Consider the following 25,263-nt stretch of genomic DNA (forward strand, 5'->3'; position numbering starts at 1 on the left):
AAAAACTTAAGGGATTTTTTTAGTTTACTTGAAAAATATGGAAAGTGCAAAGCAGAAAACAGTAATCATATTCTCACCACCCAGAATTAAGCACTACTAACATCTAGCATATTTGCTTCCGTTTTGTCTTTCTGCTAATTTTTGAAATATAGTTAACACCAAAACATTAATTTTGGTTATCTTTTAGATGTGAAACAGTGGGCTGTTTTGGGTGTTTTTCCTTCTTTTCTCTCTCTCTTTTCTCTCTTCTTTTCTGTCTTTTGTACTTTACTATATTTCTCAACTTTTCTCTGATGAGCATGTTTTACTTTTTAAAGGGATAAACTAATTAACTGTAAAAGATAGAATATTTTAAAATGCCAAATAAAATCTTAGACTTTTAGAAGAAGGTGAGCAAGATTTTGGACTTGAGAACAGCTTTGATGAAGCTGGAAGAAGGGGAAAGCATTCCATATGGGTGGGGTGGCCGTAGTCCCTGTTGCCATAAACAGTCCAAGTTTTATGCATGTTGTCCTGATGACATTATTAATGACATTTTTGCACTCAAAAATGTCCCAGTTGGGGATAGGAAGTTGTAAAGCATCTGGATTTGGGGAGTAATGAACAGCCACTGGCTGAATCAGAGTAGTTGTATTGGGTGAATGGGAAGGAAGACTGAAGGAAGGTTAAGACCATATTATAGGGCACTGACTGCTGTTTTAAGAAGTTCCTCAACCAGTTCTAGGGCTGGGTACAAGATAATGAGTCTGGAGCATCTCATAGTCCAGAAAGTAAGGAAGTACTAAACAAAACACACATGTGCCTGCAGAAGCACACGCACGCACGCGCACACACACACACACACACAGACACACACACACAGAGACACACACACACACACGCACACACACACGTGGATATGTCAGAAGGACACAGAGGCCAACTGAAAGAGCCCCCAGTGGCCAAAGCTGGAACAGCTTGAGCAACAAAATAGTGTTGGATTATAACCCAAAGTATAAAATAAATACCTATGAGTCCATACTGATATGAATGATTGAATAAATAAATAAAGAGGCCTGCCCGGTGGCATAGTGGTTAAGTTTGTGCACTCGGCTTCAGCAGCCCAGGGTTCATGGGTTCGGATCCCAGGTGTGGACCTACATACTGCTCATCAAGACGTGCTGTGGCAGCGTCCCACATACAAACTAGAGGAAGATTGGCACAGATGTTAGCTCAGCGACAATCTTCCTCAGGCAAAAAGAGGAGGATTGGCAATAGATGTTAGCTCAGGGCCAATCTTCCTCACCAGAATGAATGAATGAATGAATAAGGGAGAATAAAAGTCTCCCATAAAGAATTCCGAATAATTTATACAGCTACTCTGCCCTCAAAGAGGTGGAGTGTAATTCCTCACTCCTTAAGTGTGGGCTGTGCATGGTGGCTTCCTCCCACAGAGGGGAGTGTGGGAGGAGGCAGGGAGTCACTGTGTAGTGGAGAAACCTGGGAAACACTGCTGCAGCCAGGTGACAGAGGTTAATGTCAACAGGAGTAAGTCATGTTGATAGCTCAGACCCTAAATATGACGAGGTGAGAATGGCACTTCACCTCTTCCTCCCCAAAACTCATAACCCCAGTCTAGTCATGAGAAAACTATCAGACAAATCCCACCTGAGGGACACTCTATAAAATACCTGACCAGCACTCCTTAAAACTATGAAGGTCATCAAAAACAAGGAAAGTCTGAGAAAATACCACTGCTAAGAGGAGCCTAAGGAGACTTAATGACTAAATGTAATGTGGTAACCTGGGTGGGATCCTGGAACTGGAAAAGGACCTTAGGTAATAACTAACGAAATCTGCTTAAAGTGTAGCCTTTACGATATCAGTATTGGTTCATTAATTATGACAAATGCATCACACTAATATAAGATGTTAATAATAAGGGAAACTTGGTGTGGGATATATGGAAATTCTGTACTATCATCACAATTGTTCTGTAAATCTAAAACTTTTAAAATTAAAAGTTTATTTTTTCTAAAAAGGCATCCCTCCAGGAGGCAGAGATGGCTTTTGAAGAGGCAGATGGAAAGTAATCGGAGCTGTGTTATGCAGCCACATGTGACCCGAGGAGCTGCAGTCCCCGTGCCCTCCTCTGCGTGTTCAGCACGGCCTCCCTCCTGATAACACTGCCTTCTTTCATCTCCACTCTCTCAGAGGACAATGAACCCCTGCTAGATCCCTGAGTATTTTAAGATTAGGTATTTCAGTCAGATTATTTCTTCCTAGTTCCCAAATACATATAACAAATTCATGTGAAAGAGTATTAAACCATGAGTAGTAACTGGACTGGCAGGTGGGGTCCTGACTGCTTTCTCCTGGTTTTGTTGTGAACCAGCACAACGACCCTGGACCAGTCACTGAACCCCTCCAGGTCTGCTTTCTCATCTACAAACTGAGAGGGTTGAACTGGAAACATTTCTATGGTAACTTGCAGTTCTAAAAATACTGTGATTCTAAATTAAGATGTAGAGAGAGGCTGTGGCACCACAAATAATGGACTCTAAGTGCCGAATCTCTGCACCTCACCTGGAGTACTACACTCCAAGTGGAGCCATCTGAAGACCACTCGGAATTCTTTAGAATTCTCTTCCTACTCTCCGTGTTCTTGAATGCAGATTCAGCTTAGAATTCAAGGTTTAGATAAGCTGGAAGGGCCATCTATGCCAACTCCTTTGTTCTATAGTTTAAGAAACTGAGCTCCAGAGAGATTGGGATTTGTTCAAATCATAAAACTAGTGAGAGGCAGAGACCAGGCTGACCGATACTTCTCCAGAGCTTTTTATACCACCGCGTGCTTCGGACAGAACAGGATCAGTCTTTTCGAATGCCACCAGGACCTCATTTGCACTGTCACCAAAACGGTCCTTGAGGGCAGTTACTCACTGTCGAAAACCATTCTGTCAGTCAACCAAATCCGATTTGGGGAAAAGTAACGGGGGTGGGGGGGTGAGTGGAGGGACAGCTAAGGAGCTCGTCCCCCCTTAACCTTTCTTCTTTAGGTCTGAAACAGGGAAATGGCTGTTTCATTTTGTCTTTCTTTTTCAGTTCCATACCTTCCCCTTCTCCTGGTAATTATATATCCTGAGATTATTTGTTTACAGAAGCCACGTGAATCAGCCAGCCACCAAAGGGTTAACACTCCCAAATTATGGGGCTGGGTTAACAATAAACAGGATGTCCTCTAGAAATTAAATTTAAACCACTGTGACTCAGGCTGGTCCATCCTCTCTGCCAGATCGTTGTCTGGGGTTATTATCGGTGGTTAATTATACCATTGGGTTTAGCAACAGTATTGGTCAGTTTGGGGCAACAGAAACCAGGCTTCAGGAGAAGGGGGTGTGGGGGAAGGGACCTGGTGGAGGGGTGGTGCAGCAGCGGGAGCGGGCTGTTTGAATAGAAGAGATTCTTGAGGTCCTGAGTGCTGAGAAGACAGTAGTGAGTAGGGTCTCACCTGTACCCTCAGGGCTGCAGTAGCCTCTTGGCTGAGCTGATCCTGGGCTGCTTGACTCCCTCCTGTGTGGGGCCAGAGGCCTGCATTTCTGTTGCTCTTAGGATGTGCTGGTTTACTTTCTAGCCTGGCCACCCTTCTTTGCTTCTTAGAATTGTAGAGTCATAGAATTTTCCGCACCTTAAGGAAGCTTCTGAATTACCTAGTTTAACCCTCTCATTTCACAGAGGAGGAAATTGAGTCTCAGGGCCATCATTGCCTGCCAAAGGGCAGCCTGCTCATCAGAGGTGGAGGCGGGGTTAGTGCTCAGGCCTAGACTCCTAGACTGTGACCTTCCTTCCTTCCATCATGCCAAGCTGTCTTCCATCTCTGAGTTGGGAACCTGAGGTGCTGAGCTTCCTAGCAAGGCAGGCTTGGGCTGGATTTCAGATTCTTCTCTGAGTTAGCTGCATTTAGATTTTGTCGGTTCTCATGGGACATAACCCAGCCTGGCTGGTCCTTAATGCCCCTACAATTTGTCATCCCTCCCCAGCCATACAAGAAGCCCTTCAGATCCACAGTTTGTCCCTCTATAGAGCACTAGTGAAGCACCTGATACAGACGATAAGTGGTTTTTATGATGTTTTTTAAAGGCATGTTTTCAAGGATGATAGCTAAACGACAGACTATTAGTAAGAAAGATGCCCTGGAGCAGAAGGTGGTGCCCCAAGACCTCCATCTGACGCTGTCCACGAGAGGATCCCTCTTCCAGAGCCTAGCCTGGCTGCTGATAGTCCTCGGCCAACAGGGCACCTTATACTGGGCTGGGAAGCAGGCCCCTGCTACTCTTCTTTACCCTCCTGGGGGAAAGTGACTCCCGTCATCAATTCTTTTCAGCCACATCCTTCTCTACTTCTCCTAACATCCTTCATTGTCTCTTTCCCTTTTAGGATTCCTTTCAAGATTGGGCAGCCCAAGAAGCAAATTGTGTCCAAAACAGTGAGTAACCCAGTTCTTTCATTCTGGGACCCAATTCTGTCTCACATGGCCTTGGCCTTGTACCAGATCTTTGACTCAACACATCATGAGGCTAAGAAGGCAGAACCTAGGCCTTATTATGCCCAGTCATCTGGCTCTAGAACCTCCTGCAGACTGGGACTTGAAGGGGCCTCTGGTCCTGGAACATTTTCCTCCCTCAGATCCGCCTGAGCTCCTTCCCCTCCTTGGGCAGGTGGAATAGACGGATTACAGAGGCGAGGAGGAATACAGTCATACATAGTCGCTTAAAGACAGGCATGTTCTGAGAAGTGCGTCGTCAGGCGATTTCATCGTTGTGTGAACGTCGTAGAGTGTGCTTATGCTAGGTGGTATACCTGCCACACACATAGGCTCTATGGTACTAATCTCATGGGACCGCCATCAGTATGCAGTCTGTCGTTGACCAAAACATCATAGTGTGGCACATGACTGCACACTCCTTCTGAACAGCCCATCTGTAGGATCTACTGTGGCAGTCTGCACTTTCCTAGGAGGGCTCCTGAAACATAGACCCTTGCCAAGGGCATGTCCCAGGCCTTTATCTCTGGACACTTGAAGCTGCCCGAAAGACCAGGAAGCTTCTCTGGTGAAGGCCCCTTTTTCTCCACTGCTAAATGCATTCTTAGCCAGGAGCCAGAGTCACTCAGTGGGAGGGGGGTGATTGAATCCTACGCCCCTTGTGAGCCCACAGTTCACAGCCCTATCGTATCTCCAGAATGGGAGAAGAAGAGAATCTTAGACTCTTGGAAAGCTAGAACTGGGAGCCCGCCCCGTGGCTGAGTGGTTAAGTTCATGTGCTCCGCTTCAGCAGCCTGGGGTTCAGAGGTTTGGATCCTGGGCACGGACGTGGTACTGCTCGTGAAGCCATGGTGTGGTGGTGTCCCACATGGAAGAACTAGAATGACCTACAACTAGGATCTACAGTTATGTACTGGGGCTTTGAGGAGGAAAAAAAAGGAAGATTGGCAACAGATGTTAGTCCTTAGAGATCATCTGGTCCAACCTCCTTCTTGTTCCTGGTGAAGAAACCAAGGCCTTTGGAATCACAGTGACTTTCCAAGGCTGTGAAAACCAAATGCAAACAGAGCTGGAATTAGAACTCCAGTCTGAGCCTCTGTTTAATACTCTTTCCATTGCTTTATACTGCCTCACTCAGTCAGTGAAGCCTTCCTGAGGTTTTGGAATTCTAGTAAAAAATGGCCTCTTCAACCCCCTCACCCACAAATCTTAGCAAGCCTCCTGGTTTTAACATGGGAGTAAGTGCCTCTCACTGTGACAGCTCCAGGAAGCCGAGCACCGTCAGCCTGGTGGAGGCCCTTGACTGTCATCTCAGCCCCTGGCAGTACTCCTTGTCTTAATAACCTCAGCCCTCCTTGGCTTAGGACTCAGAACTACAGGAAAGATATTGCCTCAGTTTGGCAGGAAGGGAAGTTCAGCACACATCTGACCAATGGCTTTATCATTGGGAAATCCAAAATTAGGTTACTTAAAAGGAAATGGGCGCACGTTGAAAGAGTCCTCCTCTTTTTCAAGCAGAGGCAGGTCCTGGCGAGGCTGAGAGTTTACCTCCCATGCAGAGGCTGACCATCTGTGGAGCTCTCAGCTGAAGCGCAAAGAATCTGGGCGTGCGAGTGTTGGGCTCTAGCCGGCTACAGGAAGTGGGAAGGTGTGGCCTTGAGCCTCCAGAGTTTAATCCAGGGCAGATTTGAAGGGAAGTGGTTTTGAAAAGGGTCTTTTATTCCCAATACTCAGTACCAAAAAACAAAAAACAAACAAAAAACCCTTCTAAAACCCCAACCTTTATTGAGATGGCCTTTGTTCTCCACAGAAAAGTAGAAGCTAGAATGCAGTTTCCACCTTCTCTGCCAGAGTTTGTTGGCAGAAAGCTCTCTGGGTCTTTTCATCCGAGGAGCGGCAAGGACTCTCCAGAGGAGGGGCAGATGCACAGTCTGAGAAAGCCCTCAGCGCCTGTGGATGGCCTCCTGCAGCCCGCGGCCTCCCTCTGCCCTTCCTGGCATCAGTCTCGTTTCGGGTGGAATTGTAGTCCTCTACCTCCTGGCATCAGGTGCCCCACAGCCTGGGCATCAAATAGTGCTTAAGAAGCCGGATTTGGAAGCTTCCTTGCCTGGATTCCCATCCTGGCTCAGCCACATGCTGTCTGTGACCTTAGGCAAGCTCCTTGCCCTCTCTGAGCCTCTCTTTCTCCTTTGTAAAGTAAGGGTGATCCTCGTACCTGTGGCATTGACATATGATGTGTCTTGCACAAAGTGGGACATGTGAAGCCCTTAACACAGTGTCTGGCACATAGTAAGCCCTCTGTAATTATGAACGACATTACAGGAAGATAGTTGATTTGCCTCTCTTTACAAGCCCCTGGGGACTCAGCCTGTCCCCAGCAGCTGGATTCTCCAGTGCAGTGGAGCAGTAGGCTGGGCCTTTGCTCACTCACAGGGAATCAAAGCTGAGTTACAGCTCAGAATAGAGTTCTTTGCTTCCTCAGCTCCCCAGAGGCACTGAAGCATATGTAGCAAGATCCTCCCTCTTCAGAGTCTTGTTCTTCACCCCACAAGCCCCCTTTTGGCTCCCAAAACAGGCCAGGGCTGTGCGGTTATCTCAGTGGTGACACACACTCTTATTCTTGCCCAGGCACTCTCAAGGAGGGAAACAGCTGGGGCTGCCTAGGTTATTGGAAGTCATGGCCCCCTGTCATGGGAAGAAATGCTCATGTTATCTTCAGGGAGTTTCAGGAGGCTGTTGGCTCAAGGCACCCACCTGTCAGACACAAAGAAAGCATTGTATGTTTGCCCTTGCTGTTCTCCTGTACGCAGGTTATTCACGCAAATTCCGGTATTGTCAAGGCTTCGGCTAAAATGGCATGTTCTCTGCAGGGGCTGACCATTGGAGCTGAAACAGAAGAACAAACATCTCCCCCACCTCCAAGTCCTAGCCTTCTGCTTAGCCACCTCCCACTCCCCCAGTTTATGAAGTAGCTGGAGCATCTTGGTGTGGCGAAAAGCTGCGCCTCCCTCCATAACCTGGGAGCATGGAAGAGCTCTTTGAAGCAAGGATGGCCCTGGGTCTCACACACAAAGGAAAGCACACACCTGGATTCATAGCTGGCTAGGCGCTCTGTGAAGTCAAGGCAGAAGAGAGTCCCACCACACTGAACCCTCACTTGAGAAAGATTTTCATGTGCAAAATGGAGGCACCTGCAGCTCGTTCCTTAATCCTGTTGTAACATACCAAAGGGAGGCTGCTTTCCGCCCGAGCGTCCCTTGAAGAGGGACTCATCAGAGCGGTGAGTGCTCCCCTGCCTCAGCTCTGAGCTGACACACAAAGGATTAGCGCCCTGGCCCTGCCTGCTGGTCTCCTTTCTCACTTCACCATGAGTGTGAGAACTGAGCCCATTCAGTCATTTAACAACTCCTGAGCTCCTGCTCTGTGCCAGCCTGACCTAGGCGCTGGGGATAGAGCAGCAAGCAGCACAGTCCTTCCCTTCCACCCCAGCCTTCGAGAATGCAGGGAGCAGCCGAGGCAGTGGTTCGCTGCTGGATTCTCCCTGCACTAACCTCGCCAGGCTGCCCCTGTCTGCCCCGCCCCACTGAGAGTCCAGCACATGTGTTTACACTTGAATCGTTGACTGCGGTCCAGTTGCCTTTTTGGCAATGGCATCAAGCATTCAAAGATGCTCAGATCTTTTGTGTTTAGCTCTTTCTCTCAGAATGGATATCCCTTGGAATGAGACTCCAGTGTGTCCCTTTATTCCTTGTGCATTATCTGAGGGCCTAGAATCCTGGTGGTGTCCCCTTAAATCTCTCCCCAGTAGAGGAGAGAGGTCTCAGGACCAGTGAGCTAGAAAAGCAACCACAACCCCGCTACAGAGGCTACCAGAAGCAGAGGAGGGGAAATGTTCATGAACTTCTCTTAGGCTGTCACATGTCGAGTGGCATCGAGTAGAAGGATTGAGCTCCCACTCCCAACATGCTTCTCAGCTTCCAGTGGGAGACCTCAAGTTTCTCATCAGCCAGAATGATCCAGCCCAGTGGGAAACCTGCAGTCCATCTCTGTGCAAGTCCATGCAGTCCCCCGCCAGGGAGACCAGGTGTTCTCTGACATCCCACACACATCAGCACACTTGGGGATTGCAAAAGAGGGTGCCAGGAGCCAGGGCTGTAGCTCCGGGGGTTAGGCAGGCTCTCTGCCTCCTGTCCCAGAGCACCTACTCTGGGTTCTTGGTCTTTAGAAGAGCTGGATTCTGGCTAAGACATCCTTAATTTTAATTTCATCCCTTTGGAAAAAAAATACTTTTCGTACGTAAAGACTCTGCTCAGCTGTCACCTCTTAGGACGTAAGAAAGGAGATGTGTCCAGTGAAGAGAGGCCCCGGTATAGTCCTGGCACAGGACTTCAGGCTTAGCCAAAATCAGGGTTTATCCTAGCTGTCAGTTGACCGTGTGTTTTGTGCTGCTTTTTCTCTCTGCCAAAGTAGTGACAGACCAGTCTGCACCCCCGGACTGCTCTGGTCCGCGCCCCACACCAGTGTGTAGGAGAGGAACAAGGAGACACCGTCCATGGGCCAGGCACCTTGCTCTGTGCTCTACATAAACTGCTTCTTGACCCTCCAACAAGCCAATGCAGCTGACACTGTCACTGCATTTCCTTGTCAGCCACCTGAAATTTACATGGGATAAGTCTAAATGAAATTATCCTGCTTTACTAGAAAAGAAACTGAGACTCAAAATGTTAGGTAGCATGTTTAATGTTCTACAGCTAGCGTGAGAGTTCGTGTCTTATCTGTCTCTGCTCATTCCTCTCCACCACCTTCCCCCGCAGCACTGTTGGAGAAAGGATTAGACTAACCTCAGTGCGGACTTGGAAGGGCCTGGGCACAGCCCCTTTGGTCCAGAACACATCTCCCAGCTGCAGTTGCACCGAGCTAAGACTTTGATTCCTGCCCCCCTACAGGCCCACTGGGTTAGGTAACACTTTCAACCTTCACTAGGCATATGTGCCTTAGTGGGAGTGAATTTTGAATTTTCAAATTTTGGGTTGCTCTTAAAGAGCAGCTTTTGATGGATCTTAAGGAAGGCGATGATGAAAATTTTGGGTTCTTGGATGGAGAAAAAGTGGATCTGTTAAAAAGAGGGAAACAATTGTAGGATAGGAGGCTGGGGCACCAGTGGTGAATTTTCCTTCACAATTTTGTGTAAGGTTCTAGATGCTAGCATCATAAAGTAGGGAAATGATCATGTGTTCCTGCTTCTAAATTTTACAGTTCAGATGAGGCAGGCTAGATATCTCCATGCAAGTGAGACACGTTGTGGTGCCTTGAGGACCTTAGCTGAGGAATTCCTCGTGTCGTTCCCTCACCATCCCTGCCGGGCCCCCCATTCAGCTCCCCTGTGTGCACTTGTCTGCGTGTTTGTTTGTTCTGTCTGCTCCACTGGAGCCCATGTCTGTTGTATTCGCTGGTGTATCCCTAGCACCTGGCAGAATGCATTGCGCTCAATAGGTGTTCAGTAAATGTTTGTGGCATGAATGAGTGTAGTTTAAAAAAAAGGCCTGAACTAGGAGTTGAATCCTAGCCTTGGTTTGCCACTAACAAGCCCTGCGTCCTTATGTCAATCATTTCCCCTCTCTGGGCTTCATCCACCTCGTTTATAACGTGACTTAATTGGCCAGAATAATGTTCTGCCATTCTGTGACTTTTTTTTTTTTTTTGAGAAAGATTAGCCCTGAGCTAACTGCTGCCAATCCTCCTCTTTTTGCTGAGGAAGACTGGCCGTGAGCTAACATCCATGCTCATCTTCCTCTACTTTATATGTGGGATGCCCACCTTAGCATGGCGTGCCAAGTGGTGCCATGTCCACACCCGGGATCCAAACCGACGGACCCCGGACCGCCAAAGCGAAACGTGTGCACTTAACCGCTGCGCCACCCGGCCGGCCCCTGTGACTCTTGAATTTACCTAAATCCAAGCATGGAGTGTGAGGTGGGTGGGCTTTTAGAATGCTCTTTCACTGGGGGCACTGCTGATGGAAGTGTGTGTGGTGAAGAACAGGGCGGGTTTTAACAATTGCTGCAGGTTTGCACTCCCTGACCTTCAACTTTTGATGAGAGTCAGAGTCAGGATTTAGGGCTCTCAGGGTAGCAGCCAAGAAGGCAGCTTTTTCAGTCATGGCTTTAATGCATCAGCAAACGCCTTTTTTTCCCTTTTGGTAGAATGATGGGTCAGAGCACAGGCTTTGGAGCCAGGCTGCCTGTGTTCAGATGCCAGCTCTACAGCTCACTAGTGACGTCACCCTGCACAGTTACTCCCCTCTGTCCCAGGGATCTCCTCAGTGCCGTGCGGGCCACAAGTGCACGTGCCTCCTAGATGAGGTCTGGGGGAGAGCCTGTGGAAGCACGCAGAGAGCGCTCCATGACTCTTAACTGGGTCACTTCACAGAGCACCTCAGTCCAGAGGCTCATCAAGCCGGCCAGGGAGCCCGTGCTGCCCCTGTGGAAGAGAACGAAGGCGAGGCCTCGAGCTCGGTCCCCTCCTTTGGGCTCCCAGATGTCATTTACTTCACAGGCCCCCACCAAGAGACCGTTGCCGAGGCCCCATTTTACAGATGGAGAGACTCAGGCCCTAGGACTGCAAGGGACTTTCTTGACTTCACCTGACATGGTGGCAGCAGAATTGGGTTCAGGACTCAAACCCACTTGGTTTAAATATCTCTGGCATAGGGGAAGTCTGATAACCAATCAAGAATTCAGAGACCTTGCTTGAGTCCATAGTAATAGTGTTTGTGTTCGTGACATCCCAGCATTCAGAGCATGGACACGTGATGTTTCTTGATCCACCCTGAACCTAGCAGGTGGTAGGACCTGTGAGGAAACAGGGCTGTGACGGGAAGGTGACCTGCTCCGGCTCAGAGCTGCTAAGTGGCTGAGACTGTGCCAACTCCAGACCCGCCCGCTTTCCTCTGTACCCTGCTGCCTCCCTGCATGGGTTTCAGTCACATTCCTAGCACCTCACCTGCCACAGGACGGGAGGGTGAGAAGAGGGAACACAGCTTGGCGCCTCGCCCCCTGTGGCAGAAGAACAGAGCCATAATCCGCGGTACTTGCCTGGCTGGCCCATGGGAGGAGAGTCTTTTCACGCTAAATCAAACACTTAATTAATTTGGGAACACAGGGGTACTGTGTGGTTAAAGATCTGCCGGGGCTTGTATGGACTGGACGGCGTTGTTTTCTGCAGACTGGGGGAGGCAGTTTCAGGAGGCTGGCAGATTTTTTCCAATGTGTTGTCATTTCTCCGATGATTGAGTTATCTCTTTCATTACAGGTGGAGAGAGACTTTGAAAGGGAGTATGGAAAACTTCAGCAGTGAGTGTCAAAACCCAGAAGGATGGGGTGCGGGGTCAGAGAAAGACGAGAGCCTTCTGCCAGGTCTCATGTCCAACACTGCCCCTTCTGCTCACCAGCTGTTAGTGGGCTGCTCGTTGCACCCTGGAAGCTGAGGGCAGCCCAGGTCACCACCTGCCAGAAATTCTCCCCCAACTGCTGGCTGTGTGACAGTTGTTTGCTCGTAGTCTTTGGGTGCTTGGCTCCATGCAGAGCTTGTAGTGGCCCTTCCGTCAGTGGGGAAAATCCCCACAGAGAAGGCAGGGCCCCTTCTCCTCCCAGCAGGCATTCCAGAGTGTCAGGTTGGGCTTAACTCAGGTAGACACAAAGAAAAGGGGCCAAAAGGTAGTTGGCGATGCCAGGTACCCAGGCCTGTGCTGCTGCCTTGCAGGCTGGAGGAGCAGACCAAGAGGCTGCAGAAGGACATGAAGAAGAGCACTGATGCTGACCTAGGTAGGTGGCACTGCCCCCGTGACTGACCTGGACTGGGCCGGGCAGAAAGGGTTGCACTCCACCCTCAGTCACTTTCGGGCTGGGTTTGAAGTACATACACTTAGTAGATGCCTGACAGATGTCCCTGAGAAGTGGCTTGAGGTCACGCTTCACTTAGCAGTTCACCACCACCACTGTCCCCACCGCAGCCGGAGGCACTGCCTGCCTGCACGGAGCGCCAGCTCCCAAGGCTGGTGCTGCAGGTGCTCATACCGCTGCTCGTCCAGAGGACACGGGCCGCTCTGATGTGGCCACCTCTCACTCCTGGCGCCTAGCGTCTCCAGACTGTGTGTAGCAGGCCAAGGGTCTGATTTTGGAGTCCCTCTGTCACTTGTTTCATCAGTGGTTCTGTGTTACCTGGGTCACGTCTTTGTCATTCCCCACTGCCTTTCCAGTGAGGAAGATGCTGGCCCCATTGCTGCCTTTGCTTCCTACTTCTCCAGACAGCTGCACCAGCAGAGTATAAATGAAGGAAGGTAGTTGTTTTCATAGTGAGCGACTTTGGAAGCAAGTACAACATCAAGGATCCATGAAATGGAGTCTGGCTACAGAGAGCGTAGTGTTCCAACAAAGAAATCAGGATAAATGTGGGGCCCCTGGAGCCTCCTTGGCCTCCTCTGCCCCAAGTCAGAAGTGGAGTCTGGGCAGCGAAAGCCCTCCTGAAGCAGTGGTGCCTCAGCCCATCACAAGACCCAAGTCACGGTCCATGCAGAGAGCCTCGCATGTTGCTGCATCTGAGTCACTGGAGGGCTCCCTACAATGCGGATTGCGCCCCCCCGGCCTCCCTGCCCCGAGCCTTTCCAATTCATCAGGTCTGGGCAAGGCCTGAAAATCTGGGTTTCTAATAATTTCCCAGGCAATGCTGATGCAGCTGGTCCAGGGACCCCACTTTGAGAACCACTGCTCCAAACAATTGAGGGGACTCAAATTATACCCTTCCTGATCTTGGAATCTCCTCAGCTGCCTGGACAATATCTAAAACCCCAAGCTGTGGTTCCAAAACGAGGTCATCCCGGGTGTGACCAGTGCCTGTTGGATCTCTGTTGACTCTTACATTCCGAGGTGGTATCAGGGCTCCAGAGACCCATGTGGAAGCCCAAGACCCTCACTCTCTCTAGGTTCAAAGACCACCAGCCTCCCAGTTTGTGCTGGGCTGACCAGGCCCCTCCGCTGTCCCTGCAGAGGCAGAATGAGGAGTGTGAGCTAGCCCGGAGGAGAGCAGAGGCCACAGCGCCCTGCTGTGCCCGCAGGGCCATGATGTCCTGGGGAGGGATTGCAGACACAGTACTACACCAGTGGCTAATTGCCTGAGGGGACACAGGCTGTGAACTGACTTGGGAAGTTTCGAGCAAAGAAAGAGACAAAGGCATGAAGAGGTGAAGGCTTTAGGAAAAAAAAGGAAAGTTGGGAAGAAAGTCTTTCCCCCCACCCCCTGAGGGTTTTCTGGTTTTTTTCCTCAAATACTAAAAAAAATTAATGGAAGAAATTTTCCAAAAACATTTCCAGTTTTGTCCAGGTTTTTATTCTTTCAATTATGTTGTCTACGAAGACCGTTTCATTGTCCAGTCGGGCTACACGTGATGTTTGCTCCTAAGCCTACAGAGTCACTTTGCAGATTTATTTAAAGAGGGGTTTCCTCCATTGCTTCAGCATCTCTGCGGAGTTTACACTTCCAAGCTTCTCTCACATTTTGCTCTTTTGCTGGGTGCCTGCAGCATGCTTCCAAATTCGATTCAAGAGAAGCCCCAGGACAGTGCTCTGGGTAGTCAGTCATCCGTTCTGGGCTTCTTTGCTGGCATGCAGAGGGGCCTGGGTGAGGAGGGACCCTCTGGTTTCTGTTTCTCCCACTCAAAATGTAGAGGCGGGCCCTTCTCCTGGAACACTGGGCTTGGGGCTACTTGCTCCTCACATGGAGTGCGAGGGGAGGTCACATCTGTAATTAACTGGAAAGTGGCCCTTATTTCTTTGATTCTGAGACCTTTTTTGACATTTAACATCTCTGAAATCAAGGTACCCTAACACTTGATAGTGTGTTCTGTTTTAATTGGCAGCATTTTTTTTTTCTTAGTGGTTTATACAATAATGGTATGTCTTAAAAATGATAGCATCTTCAATTCAATGACATAAAATGGTAAGAAACACATTCAAAACCGTGTTTTCCCATGAGAGTCTGAAACTGGAACAGACACTATGGCACGAGCATGGCCCTTCCCCAGCCTATCTTCCTGTTCCTCTAGAATTTTGTTTGCAAATAATGGAGACTTGAAAACCTGTACGGGATCAAGAACTCCAAAACTGCCCACAAGTCTCCATCCTGCCTCTGAGCTGTTCTGTGACTTCCAGGCTCCCTATCTCTCGAACAGGCACCTAAACACATGCACAAGGCTGCAGCAGGGCAGCAGTCTCCATCCACGGAGCAGTGGGCACAGAGAAGACCTGTAACAATGTAAGCAGACACCCCATCAGAGCCTCTCGGGGCCCGCCACTGCTTTCTCCAGGCCGGGTCACCAGGAGAGCAGTGGCTGGGGAGGCGGCTGCCCAGGATCTAGGCCTGGCTCAGCGCTTGCAGCTGTCCAACCTGGGAGGAGTTACAAACTCTCCTGAGCTTCACCCTCATCCATAAAATAGAACCAAAATACATCTACCCTAGATATCTCCTGGGCTGTTTGAGCCCTAAGGACGACCATGGGTGCATGCGAACTCTGGCAGAGGCAGGATGGAGAGCTGCTCTGATTACTGGATGTCACTGAAACCAGGGGTTCCCTCGCTACACCGAATCTCACCTAGTTTGGTCAGTACAGTTTTGTTGGAACACAGCCACACGCACTCTTCAGGTACCGGCCGTGGCAGAGTTGGTAGTTGTAACAGATCCCATGCAGCCCGCAAAGCCTGGCATTTGAGTCTCTGGCCCTTTACGGCGAGTCGGCCAGCCCTGGTGTGGAGCGCTGTTACTCTTGTCTGCTGGGGAGGCCCAAACCAGGCTGCACGTCTGAACCGCCTGGAAAGTTGTTTAAAAATATATATTCCTGGATTCCAGACTTACTGAATTAGAATCTTTGGAGCTAGAAATCTGCATTTCTTACAGCTTCCCACCCAGATGATTCTCTTCTAACCCTGAGTTTGGAAAATTAGATTACCACAACAGGTAAAACTGCTCAAAAGAATTACCCAGAACAGCACAAGTTGGTCAGGAATGAACATTATACAATGAAGACTAATGTCTCATGGCTTTGTGGTACTTTGTCGTTTTTGCGGCCTGTGGCGGCAGGTAGAGGTGATCCGGGAGCAGGCCCCTGGACCAAGGGAGGGCAGGGAGTCCTGAGGACAGGACGTTGAAGCCTGTCCCTTCACAGGCTCACTGAGCTTTGACTTCTTACAGCCATGTCCAAATCTGCTGTGAAGATATCCTTGGACTTGCTCTCCAATCCTCTCTGTGAGCAAGACCAGGACTTTCTGAACATGGTGACAGCCCTGGACACGGCCATGAAGCGGATGGATGCCTTCAACCAGGAAAAGGTGACTGGGGCCTTGGTTCCCCGCCTCTCGTGGCTTCTGTCTGGGTGGGGTGCCCGCATGGAGTCCTCACAGGGCTCCGTGTCCTCTTTGGGCACCCTCAGCCCTCTGAGGCCTCTGTCCCAAGCCCTATGAGCTCTTTCCTGGCTGACATGCGTCAGCACTAGGTGCTTCCTGTGGCTCCCATGAGCTCGCACCACACACTGTGAGTCCGTGAAGGAGACTCAGGTCAGCTCTGCCCACCCGTAGCCCCTCGAACTTTCTGTAGTTGCCCAGCCAGCCTCCTCGCTGAGCAAGGTCATTATCAGCCTTGGCGGACAGCAGCTGGCAGAATGCGAACTGACCAGGGACAAGGACAGCGCTCCTTGTTGCCCTTCAGGCTTCCTGGTCATCATCTCCGCCCTGCTTCAGCTGCAGAGTTAGGGGTTCCCCACTTCACCTGCCTGCTGTGGTCTCCTCCCTGCCTGGGGCTCTTGGGGTACCCCGACCGGTCTCCCTTCTCAGGAACTGGGAGCCTCCCCTTTTACAAGGGGTCTGACTTCCTCCCAGTTTTGATGTCAATGGTTTTTATTTTTACAGGTGAACCAGATTCAAAAGACCGTGATCGAACCCTTAAAAAAGTGAGTAAAGATCAGCCGGGCACCATGGGCCTTGGGGAACTAGGCTCAGGGCTCTTTTGGAAAGACAGGTCAACTGGCCACTTGGGGACTGAATATCGTTTCTAGCAGCCTGTCACAGACTCACATGGGCTGACGGGAAACTGCGGGGATGCCGGCTACATGATCTGTGGCCCCGGGATTGAGACTCCTGGTGGCTGCAGAGCACCCGCCTTGCCCAGAGGCGCTCAGTGATGGGAGGGCCTCCTGACCCTCCACAGCAGCTGGCAGTTGCTCCAGTGGTCATTTTTCATTTTCCCCTTTGTTCCTGACTGGAAACCAGTGGGAGCAAAGCTCGCTGAGTTAAGCTAGCAGAGGTCTTGGCCAGCCCTCAGCGGGGATGAGCAAGGCCTTTCATCTCGCAGCCGGATTGGGAGAGCAGCTGCCTGCAGCAGTCGGCTTTTGAAATGTGGGGGTGGCCGCATATGGGGAAGGGCCAGCAGCGGGGTCCCGCCTGGGAAGGTCCCCTAACTCGTGACCTGTCAGGGTCAGAAATTCTTCTGTGAGACTCATCTTCTGTCGGGCAGGCTCTGGTCAGTGATCAGACAAGCCTATTCCCTGGGTTCCCTCAGGGGTGGGCCAGGGGGACAGGCAGGAGCATTGCCTTGAAGCTCCCGAATCACTTCATCTCCTTCCCTCAGCCTCTCCCAAACAGGCTGTGACCTAGAAAGGCCCCTGCTCCCGCCCGGCAGCTGCGCTTTATTACCTCTTCTGTGGTGGTCCCTGGCAGTCGCCTCGCCAGGGCCCGGTAATGAGGCTCTGCTCATTACCATTAGGCCTGGCCCAGGGCCCAGCGGGAGATGAAGAGAGCAGGTTCTGATCCTCTAGCCCTAGTGTCGGGGTTGTTGAGCTCTTCATCCTGTGTAGGTCCAGGGGCTGGGGCCAGGGAAAGCTCTTTCTGAGCTCAGGCTGTCTGGAGGCTCAGCCATGTCAGGGAGGCTGAGCCTCGCATGGGAAGGGATTTGCCCCTGCTCCGTAGCCTCTGCTCAGCCGCAGGTCGAAGGGTCACATGAGGTGAGGAGCTGGGTGCCGAGGAGGCCAGTGGCTCAGGAGGGAGGTGTCAAAAGGAGCTCCATTGCTTGTGGCTTTCTGACCCAGTCTCCAGGACCAACAGTTAAGAGCTGGGTGGGAAGGATCATGGGCAGAGCAGACCCTGCACACGAGGGTCCCAGGGGGCTGCCATGGAGGCTGCCATGGATACACATGGTTGGCTGGCAGAGCTGGGCAGGGGGCACCAGCTCAGAGAACTGGGGGACTGACTCCTGTCTCGATTTCACAACCAACGAGGAGGCCTTGAAATCTGACGCCCAGCTTCTGGAGCCACATGGAGAGAGATCCCGGCTGCTTCCCACCTCCCTAGCAGCCCACCACCTGCCAGGAAGGTGGGTGAGTGGCAGAGGGGGCAGGCACCATCTCCGAAGCAGATCCGCTGACCTCTGCATGAGCCCCCCGGGCCTGCCTGGCTACCGGTCGGCTTCTCTGCATCCCAGAGCCGACATGTGATCTCCCCCGACCACATGAAACCGGCACTGCCTGTTGCCTCCTCTTGCCAGGAGAGCAGCTCCCAGGAACCCCAGCACCGGAAACAGGAAACTGCAGCTTTCCTGTCCTCTGATGAGGAACATTGCCACATGGCCACCCTACCGCCCCCAGCCTCCCCCAGGGGCTCGGCCTCTAATCCCCCAGTCTCTGGGCTGTGTTCACATGGTCGGATGGGGATGCTTTCAATTTCCCTTTCCTGGTGGGTGGAAGATCCCGGCTGTGTGGGCACAGATTGAGGAATGGCAGGCATTCCCCACCAGGGCCGGCTGCTCCCAGCCCACCTCCCAGCCGGCCTCTCTCTCCCTCCTCCTTTCCCTCCTCCCTTTATCGCTGCCTCTTCACCCCACGCTCACCCAGGGGAGGCAGTTTGCTGTTGAACCTTAGGACAGGCAAGAAACGGGCAGCCGCCGTGGGGAGAGCTTCAGCGTGTGCCTGGTGTGGGCCTGGCCCTGTTCTCCCTTCCTTGAGGATAGACGTAATGCAGACTTCAGGAGCTTATGATCCAGTGCAGAAGCCATGATGGTATTCTCAAGAAAAGGGACCAGTAGTATAACTGCCAAGGTGGTGCAGTTCAATGGACATGCGGGATGGGCAGTCCCAGCCTGCCCCGGCCCGACCCATGACCTTGTTGGCTAGGTCCCTGTTCCTCTGAGTCTCTTTACCCATCATGGAAAGGGAGAGCGGAACTGAACTCTTGGGATGGCACAGTCAGTGCTCAGGAGCAGGGAAGGGAGGCCTCAGGGGGCTGAAGTGGCCGGGTGAGCTGCATGTGGGGACGGAGCCTATCCTAGGGCCCTGTCCCAAGGACTTCCGTGTTCCACCTCACTACTGATGATCAGGGGAGGAACAGGGAACTCAGCAGAAAAGGGCTGGCTTTCCAGCCTTGTTTCTTGGTGGCAGCCCAGTACAAGTGCAGACTTCATGCCGCAGGTGAGCTTTGCTCCCATCCTCGTCAGGTGCAGTCAGCAGGTACCTCTTTAGGGTTCCAGGGGCATGTCCGTGAGGGGTCCAGGCACTGGGGACCAGCCTACGCTTGTCCTCACTTCCCTGATGACTTCCTTCCTCTGGCCGACAGATGGAGGAAGGTACTACCGCCCTCCACATCTGGGGGGCCCTGCTACTGGACAAACCACCCTCGTCGCACAGCACCGCAGTATTTATACTGCCCGACATACCGCCCAACACATGGAGCTGGCAAAGTCCGTTCTGTTGCTTCTGAGTAGAAAATGGGGAGGTGGAGCCTCAGAGGGGTAGGACCCTGCAGCCGAGGATCAGAGTGTTCATCCTCGCTCTTGTCAGCTGCCTCAGAATACACTGTCGGATCTCCCTGCCTGACCTTAGTTTCCCCACTTTAATGTGAGAAGGGCATGACTCCTGCCCTACCCCTAGGGAGTCCTGAAGCCAGGGTGAAAGCCACCCAGGTGGCAATGATTCGTGTCCCATGAATGGTAAACTAAGCCATCAGAGCCTTCTGTGGCCTCTTGCTTTGACTGTGAGGGGTTCTTGTGAGAATGGTGAAGAATGGTTGTCGTGGAGGGTCTGATGAGCGGCTGGCAGCAGTTTTCACTGCAGCCATATCCTCCCCGCAGAGGACAGGTGACCTTACTTCCAGAAGGCTGAAGGCAGTGTCCTGTAGACGCAGCCCGTCTGCACCACCCATCCCTTGAGGCTGCCTGGCACTGCGTGGAGAGCTGTAAGCCTGGATCCTGCCTTCCTTACCCCTCGCGGCCCCGGCCTTGGCCCTGGGGTTGGATTTCTGTTTCCTTTGTGGCTGATCCAGTCCCTGCATTTAGTCAGCATTCCTGGCTATCGGTCCCTGGCCCTGGACATAAACGCCAGCTGACAACTGAGGGAAGGGGTTAGAGGGTTAGCCAAGATACAAGAGCTGGCAGCCGACCAGCAGGCTGGTAATCCTGTCTCGTACCTGTGCGATACGCCACACACACACTGCTGCATCCGTTGCGGTGCCCTCTTTCCTGAGAAGAGGAGCTCCAAGTGATGGGATTGTGGCAAGGCAAGAAAACCCTCCACTTTGTGCCTCTCCGCCTGTCTCTCTTTCTCTTCCTGTCTCTGTGCCAGCACCCAGCCAAATAGACAGCAGAGGCCAGGCACTGGGACCACCCAAGCAGCAGGTTGCTTCTAACAAGAGAATCAGGGTGGCTGCCGGAAACCCCTTGTCCAGTTGGGGTGGAGGGGGAGGTAGCGTAGTGGCTTCTCAGGCCCAACTGTACCTGTTCCTTTGAGCCACACGCTTCTCAGCTGCTGGTCACGCTCCTCCCAGGGAGAGACAGGGGTTCACCTAGCAACTGAGACCCCATCATAGAAACTGCCTGAGGCAAAAGCAGTGAGGCCAGCTCCTGCCCAAGGTTTCACCTGTTCACACCTTCTCCAGGGGGACCATTTGTCCTGGAGGTGGCAGTCCCCGTGTCCAGTTTGCACAGCACCACGTAGGCCTACATCTTCTGCCTGGCACATCATTCAAATACTGACTTGACCGCTGTGTGCGGGGCATGTGACAGGGTTCAGAGAAGTGTGGCTTCTTGCCCACTTCTTTAGCATTTCCAGTGGGGTAGGGAGCCTATCAGGGACACGCATCAAGTTAGAAGAATTTGTGTTAGCAGCCTTTCTCAGGGATAAGCCCTTTGTTTCATCAGAATCTCCTTACTCCCTGGGTCTATAGCTGTGTTTGGGGCATTTAATGCTTCGGTCAAATTTATGTTCTCTATTCTCTGGCAAAAGTATTCATTACTCTTATGTCACACATACTCTGGATTTGTTGAGACTTTTAAAAACCAAGTTGATGGTCATGTACTTTTGAGAGGCAGACTTGGCAAGTCATTCTTCATGTGGTATCTGAACGACCTGGTGATGACCCATGCTCTTAGAGACACCCTCCTGGCTCTGAGCACTTGTGAAAGGCTGAAATCAGCAACTGATTGAGGTCCCAGTGAGGAGAGTCCGACCTCATACCTCATTCCTGCCCCCGTCTTTTGTCTTCTCCGGGTTGCTCCAGGAGGAACTGACTCTTCTCCTGGTCCTGGTCCGCCCACTCCATGCTTCTCAACCCCAGATAACCACTGTGCCGTCATGTTCCTCAGATACATGGCCGGATCTCCACCAGCTGCTCGAGCTCCCAGCTTGTGTGGTAGATGCCTCTGCCACCAAGCCCTCCAGCAGCAGTGACAGCACCTCCTGCCCCTCAGGCTTTGCCATCAAGGAAGTTGCCCCATCTTCTCCTGCCCAGTTCCAGAAAAGCTGCTTGCAGGTTTGCCTTGCCATCTCCCACACCCGTGAATCACGGGAAATGCAGCGTCCCTGCCTCGGATGCAGTCCTGCCCTGCGTCAGTCTCAAGACAGCATTGCCCTTCCCAGTTAAAGATGACACTGGTCACAAAGATTATGCCCACAGCGGCCAAAAATGCCAAAGCCTCTGCTACTGCTCTTTCTGAGCGGCCCACTCCTCTGAGCATTCCCTTATGGTCCTTTTTAGTCCCAGTGGGGTAGGAAGAGGTCCTTGAGTCATTTTCCTCAAACATCTGGTTTGACAGTTTGGCCATTTCAATGGCAGAACCAAAAGATTCCTACTTTTCCTGTGCTCAGCTGGTAGAACAGGCCAGGAGTAGGTTCTGATTGCAGTTCTGTCACCTGCTGGGACACTTGAGTTCTCTGCTGGACCATCACTACCTAATTGCGACCTTGGACAGGTGATGCCATCTCTCTGGCCTCAGTTGCTTTCATTGTTTTAAAAGAAGATGTTGGACAGATGACTTCCATGGAGTCTTCAGCTCTGCCATGCTCTATCTCAGGTCTCGGTAAAGTGGCACAGGGTCACAGGAGATGGGTAGGTAAGGGGGCACTGGTGCATAAGTGGCATGCATTTGTGACGCACTGTCATCCTCTGGTCAGTGGAGTGACCCCTAGCCCTGTCTTCTCTCCTTTGGCTTACCCCAAGACAGCATTCTCAGTAGCATGAGCTCCACAGGGGCCAGGGCCTCTCTGTCTCGTTCACAGTGAAATCCCCAAGACCTAGAAAAGGGTCTGGCACTTAGTAGGCACTCAATATGTATTTCTGGATGCAGCTCCAGGAACAAGCCCGTATCCAACCCAGCTATGTCCTGCAGGTTTGGCAGTGTCTTCCCAAGCCTCAACATGGCTGTGAAACGGCGGGAACAGGCCTTGCAGGACTACAGGAGGCTGCAGGCCAAGGTGGAGAAGTATGAGGAGAAGGAGAAGACAGGGCCAGTGCTGGCCAAACTCCACCAGGTACCAAGGCGAAGAAGAGCTGGGGGCGGACAGCGGGCCACGTGGTTACACCTGGCAAGTTCCTCCACCTGGGTACCAACTCTGGGGCTGTGTGGCCAAGGTGCCAGAAGTCCTGATACCCCACAGCAGGGACACTGGATAAACCAGTGACACTGTGACATCCAGGGTCTTGTTCCCCAGGCCCGAGAAGAGCTTCGGCCCGTGCGGGATGACTTTGAGGCCAAGAACAAGCAGCTCCTGGATGAGATGCCGCGGTTCTACAACAGCCGCCTGGACTACTTCCAGCCCAGCTTTGAGTCCCTGATCCGAGCACAGGTGAGGCCGCGCCCCACCCCGCCCCAGAGGATGGCCCAACACTTTTCCCTTGGGAGATAGTCCTGGGCTTTGTAGACATGTCTCATGCTGCTCCCCCCCTGGAAGGGTGACCTAGCCATTCTCTGCAGAGACAACATCCCCCCAAGGAAGGGAATCCAGGGGCCTCTGGAGACTCAGACTTTGGGTGTTTGCTGGAACTTCTGCTTGGGTCCCTATATTGCTCTTTGGTTAATCCCAGCCCTGGGATGAGGTTCCTTTTTGCTTAATGGTTCTTCCCTCGACTCCTCTCTGCCTCTCACATTTCACCAGCAGCAGCAGGAAGAACCAGGCTGCCCCTTCTGCACCTCGTTTCAATGGGTGGGTTCTCTGCCTGGCGTGCTCAGGAGGTCAAGGATGAAAGCCCTTTTCTGAGGACCCTGCACCCCCTAAACCGTAATTAGTCCTCGTCTGTTGATGGAGCTAGTCACCTGTGGAGGGATCCCTGAACCCAGGGGAGAGCCATGTCAGGGCCCCTGCCTGGGTGCCGGGCCGTGGTGCCCCTTCCAGTGGAAAGGCAGGCTGGGCGTGGGTGGACGTGCCCAGTGTAGCACTGGGGCCAGGCAGCTTCAGGGTCGCTGCACACAGGCCAAGACCCTGTGTTTCCTGCTACTCTAGGGTGTAAGCACACAGAGTTTGTGCTCGGGTGTAGCTCCTGCCCTCCTTGCCCCCAAACCCCCCCCCCCCATTCTTCTAGCCAATAGCAGGGATTATTCTCCCCGCTTGTAAAAGAGAAAAGTTTGAGGTGCTAAAGCCAAGAGGTCTCCATGTGGGACCCCTAGCTGACTGCAGGTGCTCCGCATCCTGCCACCTTTCCCACCAAGTAACAAAGCTAAAGACTCACTCATCCTGTCCACCTCCAGCCCACTCCTGCTCTTGGCCTGGGTATCTGGCGCCCTCCAGTGGACACTGTCATTCCTTGCAGTGTCCACAATTGCAGGCACCCAAGGAAAACCTCCCTCCCAGCCTGCCTGCCGTCTTTAGCAAACACAAAACCCAGGGGGCCATACACCTGGGATCAGGAACCCTGAGCAGGATTGATGTTGGAGCTGGGACTTGTTAGTGACCGTGTGCTTGGTCATTAGGGGAAAATGAGGCAGAGAACTAAGGTGCACAAGGGAGTAGGGGGTTCCCACACTTGCCCCGAGAGCCTTGCCCCTGGAGGGGGGCTTCCTTCCAGCAGCTTCACCCTGGGCCCTGGAAGGAATGTGTTTAAGGACATCTGTGCCTTCCCTCTCCTACATCATCATGGCTCCGGCTCCCAGCCCCCTGCATGCTGCCCTGCCCCCTGCATGCTGTTGCTCACAGGAGGAAGCTCCAGGGTGCCCAGGCTTCAGGGTGCCCAGGTTGGAGCAGTTTGGGGGCTAGAGATGCCCTGTAACCAGGCAGCAGGGTGGCTGGGGGTTGTTTACTGCCTCCTCAGCACCAGCCTCCCCCTCCCGCGGCTGCCATTGCCATTAGTCACTGGAGAAGTGAGCATTCCTAGTGACTCAGCCAGCAGTGCAGCTCTCGGCTCTCAGCAGGGAGTTGCGGGGAAGGGGCCATCCCCCACCCTCCCCAGCACTAGCCTAGGCCCTGTCCCCTGAAGTGAAGACCTTGATTTAGCTCCCTTCAGCCCAGGGGAAACCTAGCTGTGGGAGACAATTCCTCAGAAGTAGCTCAGCCAGAGCCTTGCCACCAAACCTGCCACTCAGGCTTGCCTTGCCAGTGACAGCACTCCCGGGGTCTGGAGTAGAAGTTGAGTTCCTTCTCCCTGGAGACAACTTGCAGCTGAGGGTGATAAAATTTAGGGGTATTTGAATAGTGTGGGGCACTTTCGTGAAAGTACAGACTTTCATTTGCCATGAGGTGGAGACAGGCAGAAATGGCCCATCTTCCTCCCCTGGAAGAGCCCGTCCTGGGCCAGCTCAGGCCCTGGGTCTCAGCAGTCCTCGGCCATCTGGGAGTTGCTGTGGCTCTCCCCCATTCCTCGGCATGCCCCGCCTCACTCTTATCGCCTCTCCTGTCCCACTTCTGGGGCCTACACAGAGGGAAACACGGAAGGAGCTTGGCATCAGCCGTTTTCCTAGCTACCCCACTCAGGCAGTGATTCACGGTGGGACGAGTGGGAAGGAGCAGAAGGCTAGGAAGGTGTCGCCTTTCTCACCTTTACTCCCTTTTTTTTTTTTAAAGGTTTTATTTCTCCTTTTTCTCCCCAAAGCCCTCTGATACATAGTTGTGGGTCCTTCTAGTTGTGGCACGTGGGATGCCGCCTCAGCATGGCTTGATGAGCGGTGCCACGTCCACACCCAGGATCCAAACCAGCAAAACCCTGGGCCACCGAAGCGGAGCACATGAACTTAACCGCTCGGCCACGGGGCCGGCCCTCACCTTTACTTCTAAAGACTGACTCTTTAAAGACTGAGAGTCATGCCGTGGGAGCCAGCCATGCCCTCTCCCATGAACAGAAGCTTCCAGCTTCTCCCAGCTTCTGTAAAGCAGTAAGCCCCTATTCAGTGCCTGACTCCCTAGCCTCCCCAGGACCCACAAAGGGTCCTCTCACTGCCCCCAGCCC

General features: G+C 52.3%; 1 protein-coding gene across 2 annotated transcripts in view; it reads left to right on the forward strand.

Annotated features, from left to right (window-relative positions):
- The window catches only part of BIN3 (bridging integrator 3), a 58,433-nt gene that overhangs the window by 19,928 nt on the left and 13,242 nt on the right, over nucleotides 1-25,263 (forward strand). For both annotated transcript variants that reach the window (XM_046655812.1, XM_046655811.1), the window contains exons 2-8: nucleotides 4,417-4,465; nucleotides 11,834-11,874; nucleotides 12,284-12,345; nucleotides 15,764-15,900; nucleotides 16,477-16,517; nucleotides 22,217-22,358; nucleotides 22,539-22,673. In XM_046655812.1, coding sequence (XP_046511768.1) covers nucleotides 4,417-4,465; nucleotides 11,834-11,874; nucleotides 12,284-12,345; nucleotides 15,764-15,900; nucleotides 16,477-16,517; nucleotides 22,217-22,358; nucleotides 22,539-22,673 — 607 coding nt within the window. The remainder of the gene's footprint in view (nucleotides 1-4,416; nucleotides 4,466-11,833; nucleotides 11,875-12,283; nucleotides 12,346-15,763; nucleotides 15,901-16,476; nucleotides 16,518-22,216; nucleotides 22,359-22,538; nucleotides 22,674-25,263) is intronic.

The sequence above is a fragment of the Equus quagga genome, chromosome 3 (genome assembly GCF_021613505.1).
Source record: "Equus quagga isolate Etosha38 chromosome 3, UCLA_HA_Equagga_1.0, whole genome shotgun sequence".
Lineage (NCBI taxonomy): Eukaryota > Metazoa > Chordata > Mammalia > Perissodactyla > Equidae > Equus > Equus quagga.